This window comes from Siphateles boraxobius, unplaced genomic scaffold, assembly GCF_051911475.1.
Source record: "Siphateles boraxobius isolate OS27281-9 unplaced genomic scaffold, OSU_SipBor_1 2, whole genome shotgun sequence".
In the NCBI taxonomy this organism is placed as follows: domain Eukaryota; kingdom Metazoa; phylum Chordata; class Actinopteri; order Cypriniformes; family Leuciscidae; genus Siphateles; species Siphateles boraxobius.
This window is the reverse complement of record NW_027508810.1, coordinates 11,393,067-11,415,628: the sequence shown is the minus strand read 5'-3', so window position 1 is coordinate 11,415,628 and position 22,562 is coordinate 11,393,067. Positions and strand designations below refer to the sequence as shown.

The window sequence follows — 22,562 nt, the reverse complement described above, 5'->3', positions numbered from 1 at the left end:
AGGTTTATAAGTTACAGTATGATTAAAAGTCATTTCTTCTATAGAGAAGATGAACCAACTGTTGCACTCTATTCACTTGGTCCTGTCACAGTCCTCGTCTGCACCTGTCTGTCCTTGTCTGCACTACACTTCCCAGAATCCTCCTTGTCTCCACACCTGAACTCACTCCCTCACTTACCAGCCTGTTCCTCGTTATCATCATCTGTGTCACCTGTCTTCACATCATTATGGTTCAATTGTCTCTGTATTTAGTTTCTTCTGTTCAGTCTGTCTTTGTCGGTTCTCGTCTATGTTAACTGGTGTTTGCATCCGCTCTGTCTGCCTGTACCTGTTTGTTGTTTTGATTTATAGTAAAGTTTATTGTTTATTTGAATTCCTCGTCTCCTCGTGCTTCCTGCCATACACCACCCGTGACAGAAGAACCGACCATGAGGAAAAGGAGGGTTGGCAAGAAGGGAGATCACTGGATTTCCCAGGATGGGCGATCACTGGAGGAGTATGTGGAGGTCTATATCAACCTGTATCAGGACGTGAGTAGAGATGAGGAATCTCTCAAGCAGCAATTCTGGAGTGGGATAGACGATCTACTCGCCCAGATGCTGCTGTTGGGAGATCTTCATCTCCCTTTTGTCGAGTTCATCGACCACACCTTGTGGGTTTGTGGATCCTCCCTCACTGTGGGCCCTGAGTCATGTTCTGCCGAGCCTGAGTCTGAGCTTTTTGACGACCTTCCTGAGACCGTCCAGCCAGAGACCGTCCAGCCAGAGACCGTCCAGCCAGAGACCGTCCAGCCAGAGACCGTCCAGCCAGAGACCGTCCAGCCAGAGACCGTCCAGCCAGAGACCGTCCAGCCAGAGACCGTCCAGCCAGAGACCGTCCAGCCAGAGACCGTCCAGCCAGAGACCGTCCAGCCAGAGACCGTCCAGCCAGAGACCGTCCAGCCAGAGACCGTCCAGCCAGAGACCGTCCAGCCAGAGACCGTCCAGCCAGAGACCGTCCAGCCAGAGACCGTCCAGCCAGAGACCGTCCAGCCAGAGACCGTCCAGCCAGAGACCGTCCAGCCAGAGACCGTCCAGCCAGAGACCGTCCAGCCAGAGACCGTCCAGCCAGAGACCGTCCAGCCAGAGACCGTCCAGCCAGAGACCGTCCAGCCAGAGACCGTCCAGCCAGAGACCGTCCAGCCAGAGACCGTCCAGCCAGAGACCGTCCAGCCAGAGACCGTCCAGCCAGAGACCGTCCAGCCAGAGACCGTCCAGCCAGAGACCGTCCAGCCAGAGACCGTCCAGCCAGCTCTGGAGGAGGCAGTGCTCCTTGTGAGATCCATGGCTGTTTTGTGTGTGTGGGCAGCACACACATTCGTCACAGCCCATGAACCTAGCTCGAAGCCCTCTTCACCGCTGGTCCCGTCCAGCCCTGAGCTTCCTTCGCCGCTGGTCCCGTCCAGCCCTGAGCTTCCTTCGCCGCTGGTCCCGTCCAGCCCTGAGCTTCCTTCGCCGCTGGTCCCGTCCAGCCCAGAGACCCCTTCGCCGCTGGTCCCGTCCAGCCCAGAGACCCCTTCGCCGCTGGTCCCGTCCAGCCCAGAGACCCCTTCGCCGCTGGTCCCGTCCAGCCCAGAGACCCCTTCGCCGCTGGTCCCGTCCAGCCCAGAGACCCCTTCGCCGCTGGTCCCGTCCAGCCCAGAGACCCCTTCGCCGCTGGTCCCGTCCAGCCCAGAGACCCCTTCGCCGCTGGTCCCGTCCAGCCCAGAGACCCCTTCACCGCTGGTTCCGTCCAGCCCAGAGACTGGTAATGACTCTGTCACTCTCCCCTTTAATTTTTTTGGGGGGGGCCATAGGCCCTCGCCGTGGCCGCCCGAAGGGTCCTCACCGCCATGGGCCGCCCGAAGGGTCCTCACCGCCATGGGCCGCCCGAAGGGTCCTCACCGCCATGGCCGCCCGAAGGGTCCTCACCGCCATGGCCGCCCGAAGGGTCCTCACCGCCATGGCCGCCCGAAGGGTCCTCACCGCCATGGCCGCCCGAAGGGTCCTCACCGCCATGGCCGCCCGAAGGGTCCGCACCGCCATGGCCGCCCGAAGGGTCCCCACCGCCCTGGATGCCCGAGGGTCCGACAGCTCCACCCTGGACGCCCGAGGTTTCGTCTGCTCAGCCACGCCCACGTCCTGCTCCGCCATGGCCACGCCCACGTCCTGCTCCGCCATGGCCACGCCCACGTCCTGCTCCGCCATGGCCACGCCCACGTCCTGCTCCGCCATGGCCGCCTGGTCCATCCTGGAGTCCATCCTCCTGCACCCGGTCCGCCTTCCCGTTACAGACTCCAGGATGCCCACCCTCCCACCCCTGTTTTAAGGCGTGAGGTCACGCCTACCGGGAGGGGGGAGTAATGTCACAGTCCTCGTCTGCACCTGTCTGTCCTTGTCTGCACTACACTTCCCAGAATCCTCCTTGTCTCCACACCTGAACTCACTCCCTCACTTACCAGCCTGTTCCTCGTTATCATCATCTGTGTCACCTGTCTTCACATCATTATGGTTCAATTGTCTCTGTATTTAGTTTCTTCTGTTCAGTCTGTCTTTGTCGGTTCTCGTCTATGTTAACTGGTGTTTGCATCCGCTCTGTCTGCCTGTACCTGTTTGTTGTTTTGATTTATAGTAAAGTTTATTGTTTATTTGAATTCCTCGTCTCCTCGTGCTTCCTGCCATACACCACCTGTGACAGGTCCCTAGTGTTCACTGCTTCCTACTTACTGAGCAGGGGATATCTATTTAAGTTCACTTCACTTGACAAAATGTGTTCATTTTGGACACCCCTCAACATTAAACACAGATTGAGTCATGCATCCATGTGTATTTATATAAACTATTTATTATAAATGTAACTAATATAATCTGTCATATTTAAAGGCCCTAAACTGAGTGATAAAGGTTTGTTGTGAAGTTTAATATGAAAATAAAGGCATACTTTGGTTATATTAGATCTCATGAAACCCATAATCATGATAGTTGCACATCTTGCCAACTTTATACCCCAGACCAACAATGTACAAACTGTAACATTCAGCCTATATATTTCATATTTTAATACTAATTCAATGATAGCACAATGTCTTTACAGAAATCCTTTATGTCTCTCAAATTTACTTTCTAAGAACAGTTTGATGAAATAAAGCAATGTTTGAGTCAGTAGCCGCTGGTCATCTGCTCTTCCTCTTGTCTGACCAGGGGATGTTACTCACACTGAACTTCCCTTAGGAGGTTCTGCTATTGATTCTCAAAGAGAGCAGTGCGATATTGCACAGGACCACATTTCGGATCCTTCCCATGCCCTTTCATTGATCTGTTTGGGAGTATATTATGGACACAAGGAATAGATGGAGGGGTCATTTTGGTTTTTCAACATGGGGCACATATACAGTAGACAAGACTGAAGCGGGATCAAAAGAGAAGATGACTAATGCCTTTGATGCTGATTGAAATATTTCAACTGCAAAATCAATTAGATGAGTCTTGAAGTTGTGTATTAGCATGCATGCTGGGTTTTGATGTTTTGCTCGGAACAAAACTATAGAGACGCTAGCCTACCCTGAATATCCCACTAAAAAATATTTGTCAAGAAACTATACATATTAATTAGATGAAGAAAATACAGTTAGACGAGTATCACAATATGATAATAGCACAACACAAAAATGTTGCCGAAAACCTTGCACATCTAAACTTCCTGGCTTCCCCGAGATTTGCGGTGCTTTTCCTCAGCATAAAGAACTTGTATTCCAATATCTGAATGATAGTACATTTGAAACACATTAGTTTCACCTTTATAAGATGCTTTCTAGCAGATTTGTGACTAAGTACATACACTTCTTGTCTATCATGCTTCTGTCTCAAAGCTTCTCTGTTGCAGATGAAATGTAGCAACACTGCAGAATCTTATGGCTAAAAATAGTCCGTTAAAAATGGTTTGTGATGCATGTATTATATTAACAATTTTCTGTCACAGGGACAGAAAAAGAGAAAACTATAACATATCAGTCAGTAGAAAGCAGAATTACACCGTTGTGCATCTGAAATCAGCTGGAAGGTGTTGCAAAGAGATTTGTCTGCGGTTTAGTATTAGATTCAGCAAAGCTCATAATCTGTTAAATTCAGAGAAGGTTAAGGTCATCTGCAACATTCGTGAAGAGACAATTTACCTTCTCGCATCTTTTATCTGATTTGCATACATATACAAGAAACAAGCAGCCCTTGATTTGTCTGTCAAGGATCCTGTTGAAATGCTGTGCCTACTCTAATGTGAAACCGCATTGCAATGTGTCAGGATTATAACAACTCAAATGAACAAATTGTATTTTAAACCCAGTTCGTTTAATGATTAATTTCACATTCAACACAAAAAAAATCCTCATATACCCACAAACGAAATCAAAAGTATCAGCACAAATGTTCACAATGACAAACAGAAACAGCCTAATATTTCAGTCCGATCCTCCTAATGTATTTCAGCTGGGTTTGGGTGAATGGTGTTTGGTGAATAATGTAGATCACATCACAAATTAAATGCATTGATATGAGCCATTACTTTGTATGAGTGAAATAACATGCATTGTCATCTGTCTACCACAAGAACATACTCACTTGTGCTGTCTTAAGGTGCGGTCACATTAGCCAAATTTTGTGTGGAAAAAAAAGGTACATTGTCATTTGCGTATAGATGTATTAAGCACAGCTCACACAGAAGTCACTTTCAAACCAAGCAGTTTCTATTGGTCAGTGCAGTAAATTCATGTGACCAAGCAACGGTAAATGTGACCTCACCTTTAAACTCTTTAAATAAAGGGTAGATTTGAGGTAATACTCTCCATCAGCCGAATTGGATGATGCAAACCGCATTCACATACGAATCCTGATGTGCATTTGAACGCCGTACAAAAGTGCTGTCTGTGCGCTGACTTAGAGCATTAAAGGGATAGTTCACCCAAAAATGAACATTAGCCCATGATTTACTCACCCCTCAAGTCATCCTAGGTTTATATGACATTCTTCTTTCAGACGGATGCAATCGGAGTTATATTTAAAAATGTCTTGGCTCTTCCAAGCTTTATAATAGCAGTGAATGGCCGTTTCTGTTTTGAAGTAAATTAAAGTGCACCCATTCATGATAAAAGTGCTCCACATGGCTCTGGGGGGTTAATAAAGGCCTTCTGAAGTGAAGTGAAACGTTTGTGTAAGAAAAATATCCATATTTAAAACTTTAAAAAGTAAAATAACTAGCTTCTGGCCAAACAAACATACAGACTCCACTTAAGTCTAAATATGGATATTTTTCTTACACTAACACATCGCTTCACTTCAGAAAGCCTTTATTAACCCATCAGAGCTGTGTGGAGCACTTGTATCATGGATAGATGCACTTTTATGGACTTCAAAACAGAAACTGCCATAATAAAGCTTGGAAGAGCCAGGACATTTTTTTAATATAACTCTGTTTCTATCCGTCTGAAAGAAGAAAGTCATATACATCTAGGATGACATGAGGGTGAGTAAATCATGGGCTAAGTTTCATTTTTGGGTGAACTATCCCTTTAACAGGTAATACACACTTGTGATTCTTTTGTATATATACAATCTGCTTTTTTTATTTGAGAGGTTTGTCTAGACGCTTTGAAATTGGTTTAGAGTTTATTGTCATTGTGCTTGGTAGAAAAACAGGACTGGTCCCTTTAGGAGTCACTTGAGGTTCACTGAATTGTTAATTGTGCATCTTGCTGCATGATTACACAGACGAGCCAATTAAGCCAGAGCAAAGAAGAATTATGATGTCATCTTATGCGCTGAGAGCTTTGTTGTGTTGCACATTAATAGGCTCAGTGAGCCTGCAGGAAATCATTTCAGAGCTGATATTTTTTCAACAGCTCCGACTGCCACGTGTTCTTCTTATGTGGGAAGCGCACTGGAATTTTAATCCTTCTGAAGTCCTGGATGCATTTCTCCAGCTCCTGCTCTGGGGTCATCTTCTCCTTTGCCGGTTTCCTCTTCCCTGCCATGGCGTCACGTGGCCCCGTGGTCCGCACACGAAGCAGGTCAGTTCTCCTGGGGATTGGGGTCGGACCCTTTTTCACCGGCCGGTCCAAAGTCTGGATCTTGGGCTGGCGGGTGACCGGACGCACGATGACCGTTTCCTGGGGAGAGCTGGCTTCTGATTGGGTCTCGGAACAGGAAGTGGAGAGCTCGTTGAAGGAAGTGCCGCTCTCACCCTCGTGCTCGCTCTTGTGACTCTTGCAGCAGCAGTCGCAGTGAGAAGAAGACCATCCGGATGGGCCACCTTAAAAACACATAGCCACAAAACCCACAAATGTCAACAGAGCACATATGAGCTAAAAATAAAAACAGCCAAAATGTATAATAGAAGTCAAATTGGAAGTCATTTTGGAAGTCAATGCAATTTTGCTGTAGGTATCAGATTGCAGAGTCTGATCAAGAATCAGGATGTGTGAAACCTGATAACAAAGGTGAAAGAACTGAAGTGAGCAAAGATATTCTTTATTTTCCCTTTTTGCAGTTCAACGAATACAGATATTATAAATACCCCTCTAATGGCACAGATGTTTCTCAATTTACACAAGTCGATGCTCATGCCACCATTTAAGTAGCCCATATAACTTCCACCATTTACTGAAAAGAAATTAAACTCACAAACTTGGAAATAAAAAAGCATCACGTGCACTTCACACAGTGAAACACATTAAAATGTACGGGTGCAAGCTAGTCGCTTGGCAGTTTGACCTTATCACGTTGACCTTTTCAAAGCCATAAAGAATCCATATTTAAATCACCATTTGAACTATATGTATCGATTTGTTTTGTGTTTTGGACAAAGAACTTTGCTAAAACCACAAAGGACTGAGTCCTTGTCTCAAAAAGATAACAGTGTGCATGAACCCCTTTTGTTAACTGATGGACGTGCATGCATCAAAACAGCCAATGACTGCATAAAAATATCCAAAGATCAACTTAGCTGAACAAAGGGACAGAACCCCTCCAACCCCCTTTTTGTTATACTGGTTAAAACTCTCTTCACATCCTGATAGCAATCAATAATAGAAGTGGTCTAAATATTAAAACATGGACATATATATTCTGTGGAAGTCCCAGGACCAAAAGATGTTCATCCAATCATTGCATTCGGTCTGTTACGATGTCCTACCTGCCTGTCAACCTATGTATTTCCATACCTCCGCACACACACTGCTCGCACAGACATCACACATCATCAGTGCGTTCCGTAAGGTTATGCTGAGTTTTAGACACATAGTCACTGAGAGCCACCAACAAACAGCAGCACCTTTTACAGTTTCCCCAGAACCAAAACAACGAGCTTATGTTGCGTTCACACCATGTCATAACCGTAAATAAAAAATGGCAACCTGTGACGTTCATGCTCATGTCATCAGACTCGGATTTACAGAATGCATTTCTATGTCAAAACTATCAACGCTGAAATGAATCTGCAGCAGTCAGGCGGTACAAGTAAGAGCTCTGTACAAGAAAGTTGTTTACTTTCATAATTATTTTAATTCTATGTGCTTTGAGACATGAGGTAATTTAACGCTGTCTCTCGGGATGCTTTGCGGACTCTGCTGTGTTTTGTGTGTTTGTGTGTTTTGAAGGAGGCAAGACTTTGGAGACTGAAGGGAGGGTGGGATCTCATGCTTTCAAAGCTAGCTCGCTATTGCTAGTCTCTTCGAAATTGCCTAGCCTAACTTTAATGCTTGAATGAGATAGAGGCGGAGAAGCTGAGCTTTAAAAACAGTATTAAAAAAAACATGCTCCTCTTGAATTTCTGTTTAAAACTCTGTTTAAATAAATATCTGAAAATCAAACATGTTCTCTTCTTCTTTGAAGCATGCTGTAAAACTTTAAATGGATGACATCTTGTTCACCTTCACTGGCAGACCGCAAACCAACCTCTAGCTATTCTGTTTCCTGGCAAGGCTGTATTGGCCCCATGTATCACCGGCCCTCGAGCCCAGGGGTCTCCTTCAGTTCGCGGACATAAATCACCTCCCAGTCCAGTGAAAAAAACTCTGTGAACATGTCCGGGTCTTGTTTCAAGTCAAAATCAAAGCAAAAAATATTTTGTATTAAGATAACAAATAATTTTTGTAATACAAGTGCATATGTGGCAAAGAAATATATTGGGAAAAAATCTTTTCAAACATAAAAACCTTTCATGTACAGTAATGATAATTTAAATTATTTTGCATTATGATAATTTGCAATATGCTTAAAAATTTGACCTGGACATTACATTGAGAGACTCACCCACCCAAATCAAAGTATGAGCATGAGATTGCACATTTGTGTGCGTGTTTAAAGAAAATGCTGCATTTTCTACTGTGGTTTTGAGAACATATACCTGTAGCTTGACAGATGATTGATAAAATAAGACTCTCCCAAGGGGTCACCATATCTCCATCTTCCTGTTATTGGTGTTTCTCTTTCTTTCACTCATGTATAGAATTACCCTTTTCCTATCAGCTTGACGTACTATTAAAAAGAATGATCACCAATGTGACACTGTCTGCATAGAGGGATGGTATTTTACATCTGAGTATCATAATTAGCTAAACACGATTCTGAGAAGCAATAATTTGTGTTCATTGTATCTCCAAAGCAGCTAATTTATCCTGATTAATAACAAAATCATTCAACTGAGCTGCAAATACATTTTACGGAATGCAATAACAGGCTAATTGAAGGCAGTGTTATTGCTAGTGGCTTTCTAATGGGAATCCATGAATCTGACACCAGAATAAGCAGAACATTTCCCTGCATGACAATTAAACCAGGTTCGCCTCTTTCCCCCTGCATCCACTTTTGCTCTCTGTCCATCTCTCATCTTCACTTCTTTTTCCTGCAGCGTATGCAGGGTGAATAGAGAGGCTTTTATTGAAGGATTGCTGCAAAATGGATGGTGCAGCCTGATGGGACCACAAGTCAAGAACGGAGGCGAGCAACAATAACGCTGCCATAAAACTAGATAAGCTGGGTTGAAACTGCTCCCCAGCTTAGTGTTGTCCTCATTTATATGAAAACTCACATTTCCCAAACAGTCTGTAAAGATCTCAAGACATTGCATTCCACAATCGTTTCTTATTGGCATTACTGTAAGGGGTAAATATCAAATGGCCTTGGTCAGCAGGACATTAGGCTAATCTGATGCTGTTTACCATTAATGCTCGCCAAGCTTATGGCTGCAGTATCTATCAGACAAGAAATTGATTGTATTTTGCTGTATCCACCCCATCCTCTGTCTTCTGATCTCCAGCCGACTACAGAGAAGCACACGGCTGCCTGGATCATATTGCAGACCCATTACGGTCGGGGCTTGTCTGCGGAGTTAAATCAGTTACCGTATGTGAGTGCATTCTCATGAATTACACAAGCTTGAGAGATGCATTTGGCACCGGGCTTGAGCAGAGACAATCTCATCACAAGGGGCATCCACCCACCAGTGTCTACCCACAATGCATTGTGTCTAAATGCCTGAGAGTGCTTCAGATCTGAATTCTCCTGAGCAGCGTGCCTGTTGTAATGTGTTTGCTAGCACTACAGCGGAGCTCAGACAGCAATCCTAAAAATAGTGTGATTCACATCTATGCATTTCTAATTAACACTCAATCTTCTAATGTTGACATAAAGCAGCTGATGCTAATCATTGGGGCAGCAACTAATGTATTTGTGCTTATGACCTGCAGCTGTAATGCTTCCTGTGTTTGTGTCCATTAAAGTTTGGAGAGATATTTAACTACTATGGTATTAATTATGGATTATGTCTACTGGAAATCACAAGGCTTAAGAATACAAACCCATTATATCCGGTTCACAAATGAGATTTCTTTAATAACTGCATTGTTTTCCCTTAACATCAATGGGATTAAATTGAGAACATAAATATTTATCTTAAGTCTCTTGCTTCTCAAATTTTTCCTCAGAAGACAAAGACACAAGTAATCTCACATGGACTTTTAATTTGTACTTCCAATGTTAGTTGCCTGTGTCCTTTGTTCCCATTTTCCTGCCACTCGTTTGTTTGTATGGCACCTACTCTTTATCCCCTATGTATTTAAGCTCCAAATTTTGTTTGTGTTCATTGTGTGGTACTGTCTTCGTTTAACTGACAAAGCTGTTATGTTTTTTTTTTGTGTATTTCTATACCAACGATATACCAGTCCCACAAAGTATTGGGGAAAGATACAGTAATTGCATTACTCTCTAAAAAAGTAACTAATTATGTTACTTAGTTACTTTTTATAATGTGTATGTTACTTTTGAGTTACTTTCTCACCTGTGTTGGGCTTGCTTGTTTGTTTTTTAATAACAAATAAAAATAAAAAAATAAAAAAATATTTTTGGCAAATGTAAAGGCACTTTCAAACCAAAAGTGAAATAAGCCTCAGGCTGAAGGAAATGCAAAGTCAGTCAACAACAAATTATAAAACAAAGTAACTAGCATTACTCATTTGAAAAAGTAACTCAGATATTTCTTGTAAACTTAAAAGTAATGTGTTACTTTAGTTACTTAAAAAAGTAATCTGATTTTAATCTTGCATTCCACGGACCCCAAACCTGAGCCCAGGCCCACCTCAGACCGTGAGCAAAATGATTCACTGTTTCAAAGCTTTCAAATCACCACACGCCGGTGATCCCTGTTGGTCAGAACAGTGAAAATGCAACAAAAAACTTGCATAAAAACATGCATAAAAACTACTATTATACCTTTTATTTATACTAATTTATAATTAAATGTCTAAAAATGTATAAAACTGATCAGAGATCAGGTAAAAAACAATTGTTCAATGGTTTGCCGCTGGGGGGCGATCAGTGATTCATGGGTTCACAGATATAATCGTCCAAAGTGCGCTGAACCATTTAAATTTCGAAACGTTTCAAAACAGTTATGACTTAACGAAGCCTTGTTTACTGAAATCAGTGACTTTTTGCAGTTTGATACACACTCCGAACCACTGATTCGAAGCTTTGGGTAGCAGTGTTTCGAAATCACCCATCACTACCCCAAACCTAGAGCCAGAGCCAGAGCCAGAGCCAGAGCCAGAGCCAGAGCCCGTGCCCACAGAAGACCCCTGTCTGTGGAGGGTTCCACCCTGGAGCCAGTGCCTGCAGCCTAGTGCGTCCCGGAGCCTGAGCCAGATTACCGGTCTGCCCTGAAGATAGTGCCAGCTACCACTTCCGTCCCAGAGGAGACATCCTGAAGCTGATTCCCACCATCACCTCACCCCTGAGGTTGAATTGTTCCATCGAATCCAAGTTAATGTAATGGACTCTATGGTCCTGGGGTGCGTTTCCCAAAGCCAACTATGGTCACAAGTTCTGTCGTTACCTCCCACTCTGCCAAAAATCCATTCTGTTCCTCGGCCCCGCCTCCACTGGATCCCTTCAGTCACTCAGCTCCTCCTTCAGTGGCTCCAGCCAACTGCTCGGATCCACCTTTGGCTTACAAGTCTCCAGCTTTGCCCTGGTGTGTGGATAGCTTCACCTCGGGCCTCCAAGCCCCGGACTTCACCACGGTCAGTCATCCCTCAGGCTCCCTCGTCCCTCTGGCTCCACCTTGGTCCATTGTCACTCTGGCGTCACCTCAGACTTCCGGGTCTCAGACAACGCCTCAACCCTCCACTCCTCTGGCTCGCTGGGCTCTCCTTTCTTCCGGTTGCACCATTGTCTGCACTCCCACTCCCAGTCTGCCGAACCCCCATCTCCACCTCGGTCCTATTGGATTACCTTCTTTGTTTCAATAAAGTTTAAGCTGGAAAAGATCCTCACCTACTCTTCCTTGCCTACCTGCACCATAACATTCAGTACGCATTGGAAAAGTTCACATCAGCTACAATCAAAAGCCTAACATTTCAATATAGATTGAACTATTTCTGAATTAAGTAAACCATCAAAATATGAAGAATAAAAAAATATATATATTTATATGAGGGATGAACAAAACACTAAACTTGGTTAAGGTATTTATCTGACAAAATTAATTGGTAAAAGAATGCAATTAATACAGCTACAGGTTTTATTTTTCTATACAAAAAAATGCTTAGAGAAAAACATATATTGACCACAACAGAATCAGTTATTAATTTTTTTGTTAGTTCTCTCTGGTTTTTACACGGTCATAATTTCTTTGTATGACAGCCTGACCAAAAAATGTGTTTTTAATGTGTTTTGGAAACAACTTGCTAACAAGTGGCTAAATGGGACTACAGAGGTTGTCTGGGACATTAAACTTAGATTTCAAATAAAGACTGAAAGAGTTGACGTTGAAGTCCTGCGACCATACTGCAGTTTATTGTGAAGATTGTTATGATGAACAAAGCTTGTAAGTATCATAAACTTTAGTTGGTCACAGCTTATTTTCTACAATATTCCAAAAGCCAATGTAAAAATCCTATTGGCTTTTAGTCAATGGAAGCAGGGTGATGCTAAGTCAACCATAAGGCAGCCATAAGCAACAGTTTGCTCATTTGTGTCAATTATATTTCAAATGTATAAAATATGTACTAATCAAATAACCTATAAAAGTGGGGCAATGCAATTTTCTTTTAGGCTGTGTGGATCAGCTTCAAATATACGGTCTATTTACAAACAGCAAGGAAAAAATAAATATTCTGAGCTCTTGAAAAATGACTGAGTCAAGCCGTCCATTTTGGTATGCCAGGAAAGTCAACCAATCATACTCACCACGACCCTGCAGGCATTTCTGGATTTGAGCTATTTACACACACACACACACACACACACACACACACACACACACACACACACACACACACACACACACGGCTCTCAGCCTCGGTTTGCACAAAACAATGATAACCATCAATATTACTGAGATAGAAATAAAATTCCTTCTGCAGGTAAAGGTCTTCCTGCACACTCAGCTCTTGTGGCTCTGGCTTTAGATCATAAAAAATACAAAAAATGAACCTTTTGATTTTCAACAGAATGGTTTGAAATGGGAAATTAGCAAAAGAATCTGGGTGTGTTAATGAGAATGAGACAGCTGATACCAATCCTGAATTCTGTGCTATATGCTATGAAAAACTGCAGATCAACGTTAAATCAACATCAATTCAACATGTATGATGTTGATAAACTCAGTGGCCTTACTACAAGAGATCTGTGTAAATATGTATTGTGCCCATGAATAAAGTCCCTCACTAATGGTTTTGAGCTTTGCCTGAGGTTTGATAATGTTTATGTGCTTTTAATGTACAAAGTAGGCCAATTCTGTTCTTGCGGGGGAGCAGTCATAGAAGATGTCATGAAAAGAGCTTGTATATAACATAAACATTTTACTTATTGAGAAACACTGAACAAAAAAATTGGTGTTGAAACAATTTTCACTCATTAATTAATCACAATTATTTACAAAGAAATGAAAAGTAACAATTTAATTAAATATGAAAATTTTTGTTAAATGTGAAAAAAAACATACTCCAATAATCTTTGTTTTATTTACAACTTCAAAAAAGTTAAATATTAACTATTTTTTCATAATACTAATGAGGTGTCCGAATGTAAAAAGAGCTGACGGATCATGGGTGGGCTGATTTGAAATGAGGCAGGGTGACAGAAAGGACCAAAAGTTTTATGCTTTTTTTTTTTTTTTTTTTTTTTTTTTTAACTTTCTTTAGTGTTATGTTGCTGTTTGAGCATGACAAATGACTGCAAAGTTACAAAGCACAGTCACTCAAAAGGGAGTTATTTTCTATATCAGTAAGAACTGTTTCCAAACTCCCTCAAACACCTCGATTGTTGTTTTGAGTTTTCTTCCGGGACCGATTATTTCACAATATCCCTCATTTAAATAATTCCCGACCAATGCATACGCAAAATAAAGGGGGCGAGGCCTAGTTAGTATTGTGTTGAAACTGGTGGTAATGGTAAGGGACGTGGCATTTCCCAAACACGCTCGAAGAGGTTGACCAATCAAAATACACTGATCCCGACCAATCAGAGCATACTGCATTTGTTCGGAAGGAGGGGCTTAACGGAACTAAGCTGAGCGTTGCAGACAGAATTGGAAGAGAGGTGCTGCAACAATGTGAAATATGTGAAACAATATTGTGTTTTTGAAACATTCAAGCATCAAAACCTAGTAGCCCCAAAAAACGAAATCAAGATTTTGAAAAAGGGCTTAATAGATCACCCATTGTCCTAATCGGACAAGTAGTGTGAATCCGAGTTTCCAAGTCTGCATTCCAGAGGCTTTGTGCTGGAAGATTACAGGCAATGTGACAATTTAATTCTCTGACTGATGTTGACACGAGCTGCAATCTCTTTACTTTGTTAAAGGCGGCCATGCGAGTCTTTGGCAAAGAAATGCCTGACAGACAGATTGGAGAGTCCAGATCATCTTAAAGCAGTCATGATCCCTCTCAAAGAGCTGATGGGGTGGAATAAGACCATAGAAAGAGATGACAGAGACCCTGTCATTACTGCAGTGGTTCCTTTTGAGATGTGGAGAAAGAAAAATGTCACAGTGTCATAGAGAAGCACTGTGAAGGAGAGCAGGAATAATACTAAAGAAGAGCAACTGCTGTAAAAATTCACATTGTACACTGTAAAAAAATCTAGTTTTTACAACAACAAAAAAATCTTGTCAGCTATGGTTGCAAGAATAGTTCTGTTTTTAAAAAAAACAGTAAAAATGTAAATATTTATAGAACAACCAATACATTTTACAGTAGAAAACTGTAATGTACAAACAAGAAAATTGCAATTTAAAACGGTAAATTGACCACCACCATAATAATGCAGGTGGTAAAAGAGGAAGCAACATGAAGAATCATGAAGTTCAAAGTAGCCTTTCCAAAAGCTCGCTCTCTCGCGCACACACACACACACACACACACACACACACACACACACACACACACACACACACACACACACACACACACACAAACACACAAACACAAAACACCATCATGGTAACACATGACACTTAAATAATGCCATGAACATTCATTAAACAACAGAAGATATAACATAAAATCCAAATGTGCATTACTGATAACAAAAACTATGAAGAGACATAATTATTTAAAATAAATACTTCAAATGTGACGTGTCATATACAGCGAATTCAGGGAATGTCAGTTTACAGTTTTTCATTCTAAATAATAATTTGATTTGTCTTTCTTATACATTTAACTCTATTTAACTGTAAAAAATGACATGAAATGTCCGGTTAGATCTTTTACCGTGTTCCCTAGTATATAGTACAGGAACTTACTGGGTTTTTTTGGTACTTGCAGTGGTGAATGTAATGTATATACAATAAAAATCCAGACACATTTCCTTGTATGCTATTATTAATATTTTGTACACTATAGAAATTCTTTCATCCAATTTCATGAGGTGCATCCTGAGATACTTTTTAAACAGCAGGCTATTGAAGAAGTACTTTTTCCAAGTACACATTTCCTTCACTATGTGGTTCAACACACTTACTAACTAACTAACTAACTAACTAACTAACTAACTAACTAACTAACTAACTAACTAACTAACTAACTAACTAACTAACTAAATAAATAAATGAGCACTGTATTCAATTTGATTAAAATTTCTTAATTAATTGTACATAATTTTAGCTTTCGTAAACAGATACATTGCCATTCAAATTCATTTTGGATCTAAGATTTTTTAATGTTTTTAAAATAAGTCTCTTATGCTCACCAAGGCTCCATTTATTTGATTAAAAAAAACTGTTTTCTATTTTAATATATTATAATATGTAATTTAGTCCTGTGATGGCAAAGCTGAATTTTCAGCATCGTTACTCCAGTCTTCAGTGTCACATGATGCTTAAGAAATCATAATAATATGTTGATTTGCTGCTCAATGAACATTTATTCTTATTATCAATGTTGAAAACAGTTGTGTAAAAAATGTCACTATTCTTAGATGAAAACAGCATTTTTTAAATAGAAATATTATGTCCATCAGGAATTGATTGGTTTGCTGTTGCTGTGATCTCATGTCCCGTCCTCACGCCAGTAAACACACCATCAGAGAGGAGAAAAGAAGAGATGTCGCTGCAAGAGTGAGGCGAAGGGATTTTGATTAAAGATTACGAGGCATATTCATTGAAAAAAAATAATGATGTGCACAGATAAATAATTGTGTATTAAATACTGCAATGTTCCATTAAAAATAAGAATGGTCAATTATCATTTCATGGTGACTTTAAAGATTACAAGGGCGTAGTTTTGGTTTGAACAATGGGGGGTTGAAGTGTGAACCGTTTAGTGGGAGATACATGAGATTTATTTATTTGTTTGTTTGTTTGTTTTCGCTAAATGGTCTTTTGTGGTATCATCCACACAAGCATTGATAACACAACTGCAATAAAGTAATAGCCTAATTACCAATTACTTCTTAACATGATGTATTTAATTTTATGTAAGCATCTAAAACGTATCCGTTTGACAGGATTTTCTAAATCAAAGGACCATGGTACGTCAAACTAACTTTACTTAAATAATTTTCTTATGTTGAAAATGTTAATTTCCTGTCTTCTCTTGCAATGTCTGAAAGTCAGGTTTTTCCTAATATCTGTAATTGAAGACATTTTACGCATGGAGAAAATCCACTGTTTATTCAATAAATCAAGAAGGTCCAGACTTTAAAGCTCTTGATTCTAGTTTGTACTTGGCCTTATAAAAAAGTAACATAGTTCTTGTAATTGTTTAAAAGGGTCATATGATGCGATTTACTTTTTCTTTAGTGTGTTTATGTAAAGCATGTATAAGATCTGCAGATATACAGACTGTCAAACTTAAAGAGATATTCTTTGTAAAAGTTAAGGCTCAGCCACGGCTTCCTAAAATTCTTCGTTGGGGCAGAGTTTCATAACACCTGTCCAAATGTATATGCAAAGAAAGAAGGTGTAACTCTTATTCTCGCTGTATTATTGTTGCCGTCGCCGCTGGCATGTCGAGGAGACGCTGTGTTTTTCGCTGCGAAAACCAAACTACTTCGTTTGGCCTTACAAAAGAGGACACAATTAGAAAACAGTGATTATGCTTTATTTACAACACTGTTCCAGAAAAGTCCAACCAAAATATTTGACTGTGTGCTGAGCATTTTACGGAGGACTGTTTGCAATTTGCAACTGACTATTCAAACGCGTGTTTTGAGCAGTATAGAGTAGCACTTGCTTGTCGTTTCTACGATCACAAATGCAGACATAGTTTTATGTTTACATTTGTAGTGTTCTCACACCCGTAGCGTGCCACGGCGTGTAAAAAGACAGTAAGTCATGATAATCAGTAATTATGTCCCCAATGTAATAAAACCTTACCAATCTGATAGGATCTGGTCCAGTCGCGCTGGCAAAGTTGATCGATCAGCTTGGACATCTGCATTTTCCGTTTCAGATTTGGGCTCAAATTGATAAGGTAGTGCCGACATTATCACCCATCATTATTGCTTTGGGAGTTGATGTTCCAAATATGGTAAGGGGCGTGACAATTCCATCACACGCTTAAGGTTTCTGGGCCAATCACAATGCACTGGATCGCTGGCCAATCAGAGCACACCACCCTTTCAGAACAATGAGCTTTGTAAACATTTAAGCGTTTCAGAAAGGTGGGGCATAGAGGAGCAATAATAATACGGTATCCAGCACATCCAAGTCAGATGATCACATTGATCACAAGTTGCGGCTGGTTATCAGTGTAAATGTACATTTTTTATCATTTTGACCACTTATGATGTCATCTAGTGAGAAATTACTATTGTAGTCATTAAATATTCACTTAGTCTTCATCAAAGCTCTCTCTATTTAGCTGTAGATCATTAAACTGTTACGCTGCCTCAGAAGTCGGTCCAAAATCAGTTTCGTTAGGTACCTTCGTGCACAAACGCTGCCTGCAAAGTCATTGCCTGATAGGGCAGCGAGGCAACAAGTCAGCTGCCTACGTTTATGCAGCCAATATATCTAAATTCACAGTACGCATTCAAATGTATGTAAAAAGTACCCGGATGATACTTCTGGCGAGATACTGAAGTGTGCATACGATGGACACTTTACTATCCCATGAGGACACAGGAGAGGATTTATGAATGACAGTGAAGTAACGTAAGTGATGCTGGTAGGTCACATGATAGTGGCAACATGGTGAATGTAGTATATCCGGATTACATTCATACTACACATACTCATATTATATAGAACACACTTTTTAAGTGTTTGCAAAGTATTCAATAGAAGTACTTACTGTAGAGAGTATGCCATTTTGGATGCAGCCAATATCTGTATCTTACAGTATATCTTACATAGACTTTTTGCCCGAAATCCCATAACAGGAGTCAATGGGTATACGATTGTGGAAGTCCAACAGTGTCCAAGTTTTAAATATGGATATTTTTCTTAAACTAGCGCATAGCTTCGCTTCAGAAGGCCTTTATTAATCGCCCTGAGCCGGTTCGAGCACTTTTATCACGAATGGATAGGCTCTGAAGGACGTATACCCATTGACTCCCATTATAAGGCTTGGAAGAACCTGGGGCCTCATGTACAAAGACTTGCGTTGAATTCATACTAAAACATTGCGTACGGACAAAGCTGTAAATGTGCGTACGCACAAAAAAAATCAGATGTATGAATCTCTGCGTACGAAGGATCCCACGCATATTCTCTTTGTACATCCCAATTAACGTAAAAATGAGCGCACATGCATGAGCACAACGCCCCACCCAGTCTCCTCCCTTAATTAAATACATTTAAATATGGTAATGAGTCCACTTTGGCAAAAGAAAGGAGTAAGAAAATGGCTAAAGCAAGCGGCAAGAAGTGAAACTTTACAGAAAGTGAATCGGAGGTGCTACTATCGGAGGTAGAAACGAGAAAAAAAAATATTTGGAACTTTAATTGTCCTCCGGAATTAATAACAAAAGGAAAAAATATGAGTGGGAGAGTTTGGCTGATGCCGTCAATGCGGTGGGATCTGAAAGTCGCACTGTAAATGGACTTAAAAAGAAATGGTCTGATATAAAGGTGGACATTAAATGGAGAAGTGCTGCGCACCGACAAAGTGTGGTCAGAACAGGCAGTGGTAAAGGGGTCGATGAACTTACACCCTTTGAGCAGAGAGTTGCCTCAATTATGGGTGACACCTTACTCTCTGGAGTAGTATCTGCTGCTGTGGGAGACTCGGATTTACTACAGGACTGCCACGAAGGTAACCAATATTATCTGCACATTTATTGAATGGAAATGTTTCCGATTCACATATGCAAATTATTCTTCAGATGGCGCCTTTATAGCAATGTGTGTGCAGTCGATCGCTCCGATTACATTAGGAAAACCGGCTATCGCTGCAAATTGCGTTTTAATGTTTGGCTGGTCAACTGCATCATATGGGAACCTTATACCTGGTAGACATGCGGATGATCCCGACCCATACCGCTGGCATTGAGCGGCTCAAAGACGACTGGCTTATTCCTGAGCGGTCTGCCAGTTCCCTTTGGAAAGAACCAGTTGCCAGGAAAGCAAGTGTTGTCAGCACCTGCAAGGGAACGGGTATTGCGTGGCTCCTCGCTGTCTCTCTCTTTAGATTCGGACCCAACTCAGCACAGAGCTCCAAGAGGATAGCCCTTGGAAATCTGAAACGGCTGATAAGCCAGTCATCATCCTGGGCCAGAAAATCATTGTGGTCATCAATTCGGATTCTGCCATTAGCAATGTCCTCTAATAAGGCCAAAGCTGCCATTGCCATAGACTAAGGGTTGTATCAATTTGCATATGCATATTGCATATGTTCTTACTTAATTGCATAATTGATAGAATATTCCCATAAGGCTCGTGTGACAATATATGTAAATTATTTTATAAATTGCAAATTAATAGCAATGCTTCCCACAGGTGGTAGTGCGATAGACTTGTAGAACAATTCGCTGTGTAATGTTTGCAACTTAACTTCATTGCCTATAAGAGTCGCCAACGGACAAAAACTATGAGAAATGTACGTACGCCAGACATGAAATTGGCGTGGAGGAACGCACATTCTCACGTTAATTTCACTGTTAGTACATCCGACCGTGAGCGTGAAAGCTGGCGTAAGCAAAGTTTTTGTGCGTACGCAAGATTGATACATGAGGCCCCAGGACATTTTTAAATACAACTCTCGATTGTATTTGTCTGAAAGAAGAATGTCATATACACCTAGGATGGCTTCAGGGTGAGTAAATCATGGGCTAATTTTCATTTTTGGGTGAACTATCCCTTTAAGCGCAGAAATCTTTAACACAGTTAAAATGGCTGGTTCTGCTGGGAAAACCACTTGCACTGCTTTCTCGCTCTTCTCCATTTACTTTCAGTCTCAGGTGGGCCAAGTGACTCTTTCTGTACAGCACCCTATAGATAGAGATAGGAACGGTCTATATTTGCCCAATTTCAACTCCCACAGTGGACACAGGATTTGTTTCTAGTGCCATAAAGACTGTAAATCACTAGTGTTCACAGGAATAATAGAAACTGCATATTCACATGAGGTTCTTCAAGGAAATGGCCAGAATAATCTCTCTCTCTTACCAATCATGGTTTATTTTTGACAAGTTTAGTTGCTATTTTCCCCTTACCTGTTGGGACAGGGCGTGGGAACTTCTGATTCGCTCCCCAATGTTCATTAATTAGCTGATTAGAGTATATAAGGGCTCTGGGTTGCATTTGGAGTGCACTCCAACGAGCGGACCACAACAGTTACCCCCACCCCACAGGGCCCACACTAATGTGTAATCTGCACTGGACTGGAAACAACTTGACAGGCCGAGTCGTGATGTTGGGTTGCATTAAATGCAAAATTATATAGTGTGAGCTAAATTCTAGGTTTTGAATGTAGAGATAATTATGCGTGCAGAGTCAACTTCACAGGATGATTCTGCTTTATGATGCAAAAACATGCCCTAGACCATCAGTATTCTTAGGCAAACAGAGAAGGTAACCTTAAGAAACATCTAATAGACTTTTAATTGGAAAACTTTCAAGCTGGCTTGTGATGTAAATAATTAGCTATACAGTTTTGGTCCTTAACGATCAAAAGAATAAAACTCGTCCATTTGAAGAGGGATTGTTACTGATAATGATCAACTTTTTTCTAAATATTTCATAAATTATTCTTATTGTATTAACTTTCATGAGAAGAAACAATGATTATTTTACATATTCTGGGCTGTTCGTCATTAATGTGCAACGTGTAGAATTTAAAATATTTAGACTTCAGAGCCTTGACAATAAGTTGAAATTTAGGGTAAAAATGGAATGCCAAAACTTATGCAGGCGATAAAAAAAGAGAGGGAAAAGTCAGTAAATGAGTCAAAATGCAGCTATGAAATGTGGCTATGTGTGAGATGTTTATGAATTGCATGATTCTCATGCAATTTGTTTTTCTCCCTAACAGAATTCACTGTAACTGTGGTCTTTGGCCATTAATCATGACTATTAATTCATTCAAAGACAAAATTGAGCAGTTGGTACAAATAACTAAAAAAAAAATGTCAAGAACAACCTGCAGCACATTTTTAACTGTAAGAATGGATTGTGATGGCATGTTAAGTGATGAAGTACAAAAGAAAGAGTGAGTAAGAGACAAAGAAATATAAGCATGCAAGGAAGCTGTAAGGAAAAACTGAGAAAAGCTATGTTAAGACATGTTACCAATCATTTGAGCAGTCTAAATGGGTCAAATATGTCATGTGGTTGATGTTCTGAGAAGTAACAGCACAAATAAGGCAGTGAGGCCTGTAAAAAGCAACTGGTTCATTTACCAGGGGATTCAAGAGAGCAAACTAATTCAGAAGAGAAACAAGAATCTACCAATCATGCTTACGGTGCAGGGTAAAGTGAAAATATGACATATCAACCATTATTTGAAATGCATCTAACATTATTATTTTAAATGCAACTTTAAATGCAACAAATATACAATGCAAAATTGCCTAACACTGGTGGAAAACACATATTAACAGTCATACATATTATTGGTATAATTTATTTATTTATTGCTTTAAACTGAAAATTGATCATTGACCCACCTCATGTCTCTCCACACTCATATGACTTTTTTGTGGAAAAGAATGTCAAACCTGCTTACTTCTTCTTTTTTTTCTTTCATCATGAAAATTCATGATGATCACTAGCTGTCAAAATCATTTGTTTGGTTTATTAAAAGAAGTAATAGGTTATGATTTAAAGCCAGGTCCCCATTCAGATTAAATACAATGTGTACTACTAGATTGTCACATCTTACCCTAATATAAAGAAACAGCTAAGTAGATAAAAAGTGTTTTTCTTTTCTTTTGTCATTTGTTATTTAGTTCGTCTATGGGCACCAAGTGAAATAGCACTCCTGTCCTCTCAATACAATAATTTCATGACAGTGGTGAATAAAACACTGACACTTTTGCTTAAATATATGAATGAGTGCACAAGAAATATAGGCATCACATGAAATACCAACAAAAACAATCTATTTTATG

The 22,562-nt window shown here is 40.7% G+C and overlaps 1 protein-coding gene across 1 annotated transcript in view; it reads right to left on the bottom strand.

Annotated features, from left to right (window-relative positions):
* Window positions 1–4,344: 4,344 nt before the first annotated feature.
* Window positions 4,345–22,562, bottom strand: part of kctd16a (potassium channel tetramerization domain containing 16a) — a 29,751-nt gene continuing 11,533 nt past the window's right edge. The window contains exon 2 of the mRNA XM_077235896.1: window positions 4,345–6,318. Coding sequence (XP_077092011.1) covers window positions 5,885–6,318 — 434 coding nt within the window. The 3' untranslated portion in view covers window positions 4,345–5,884. The remainder of the gene's footprint in view (window positions 6,319–22,562) is intronic.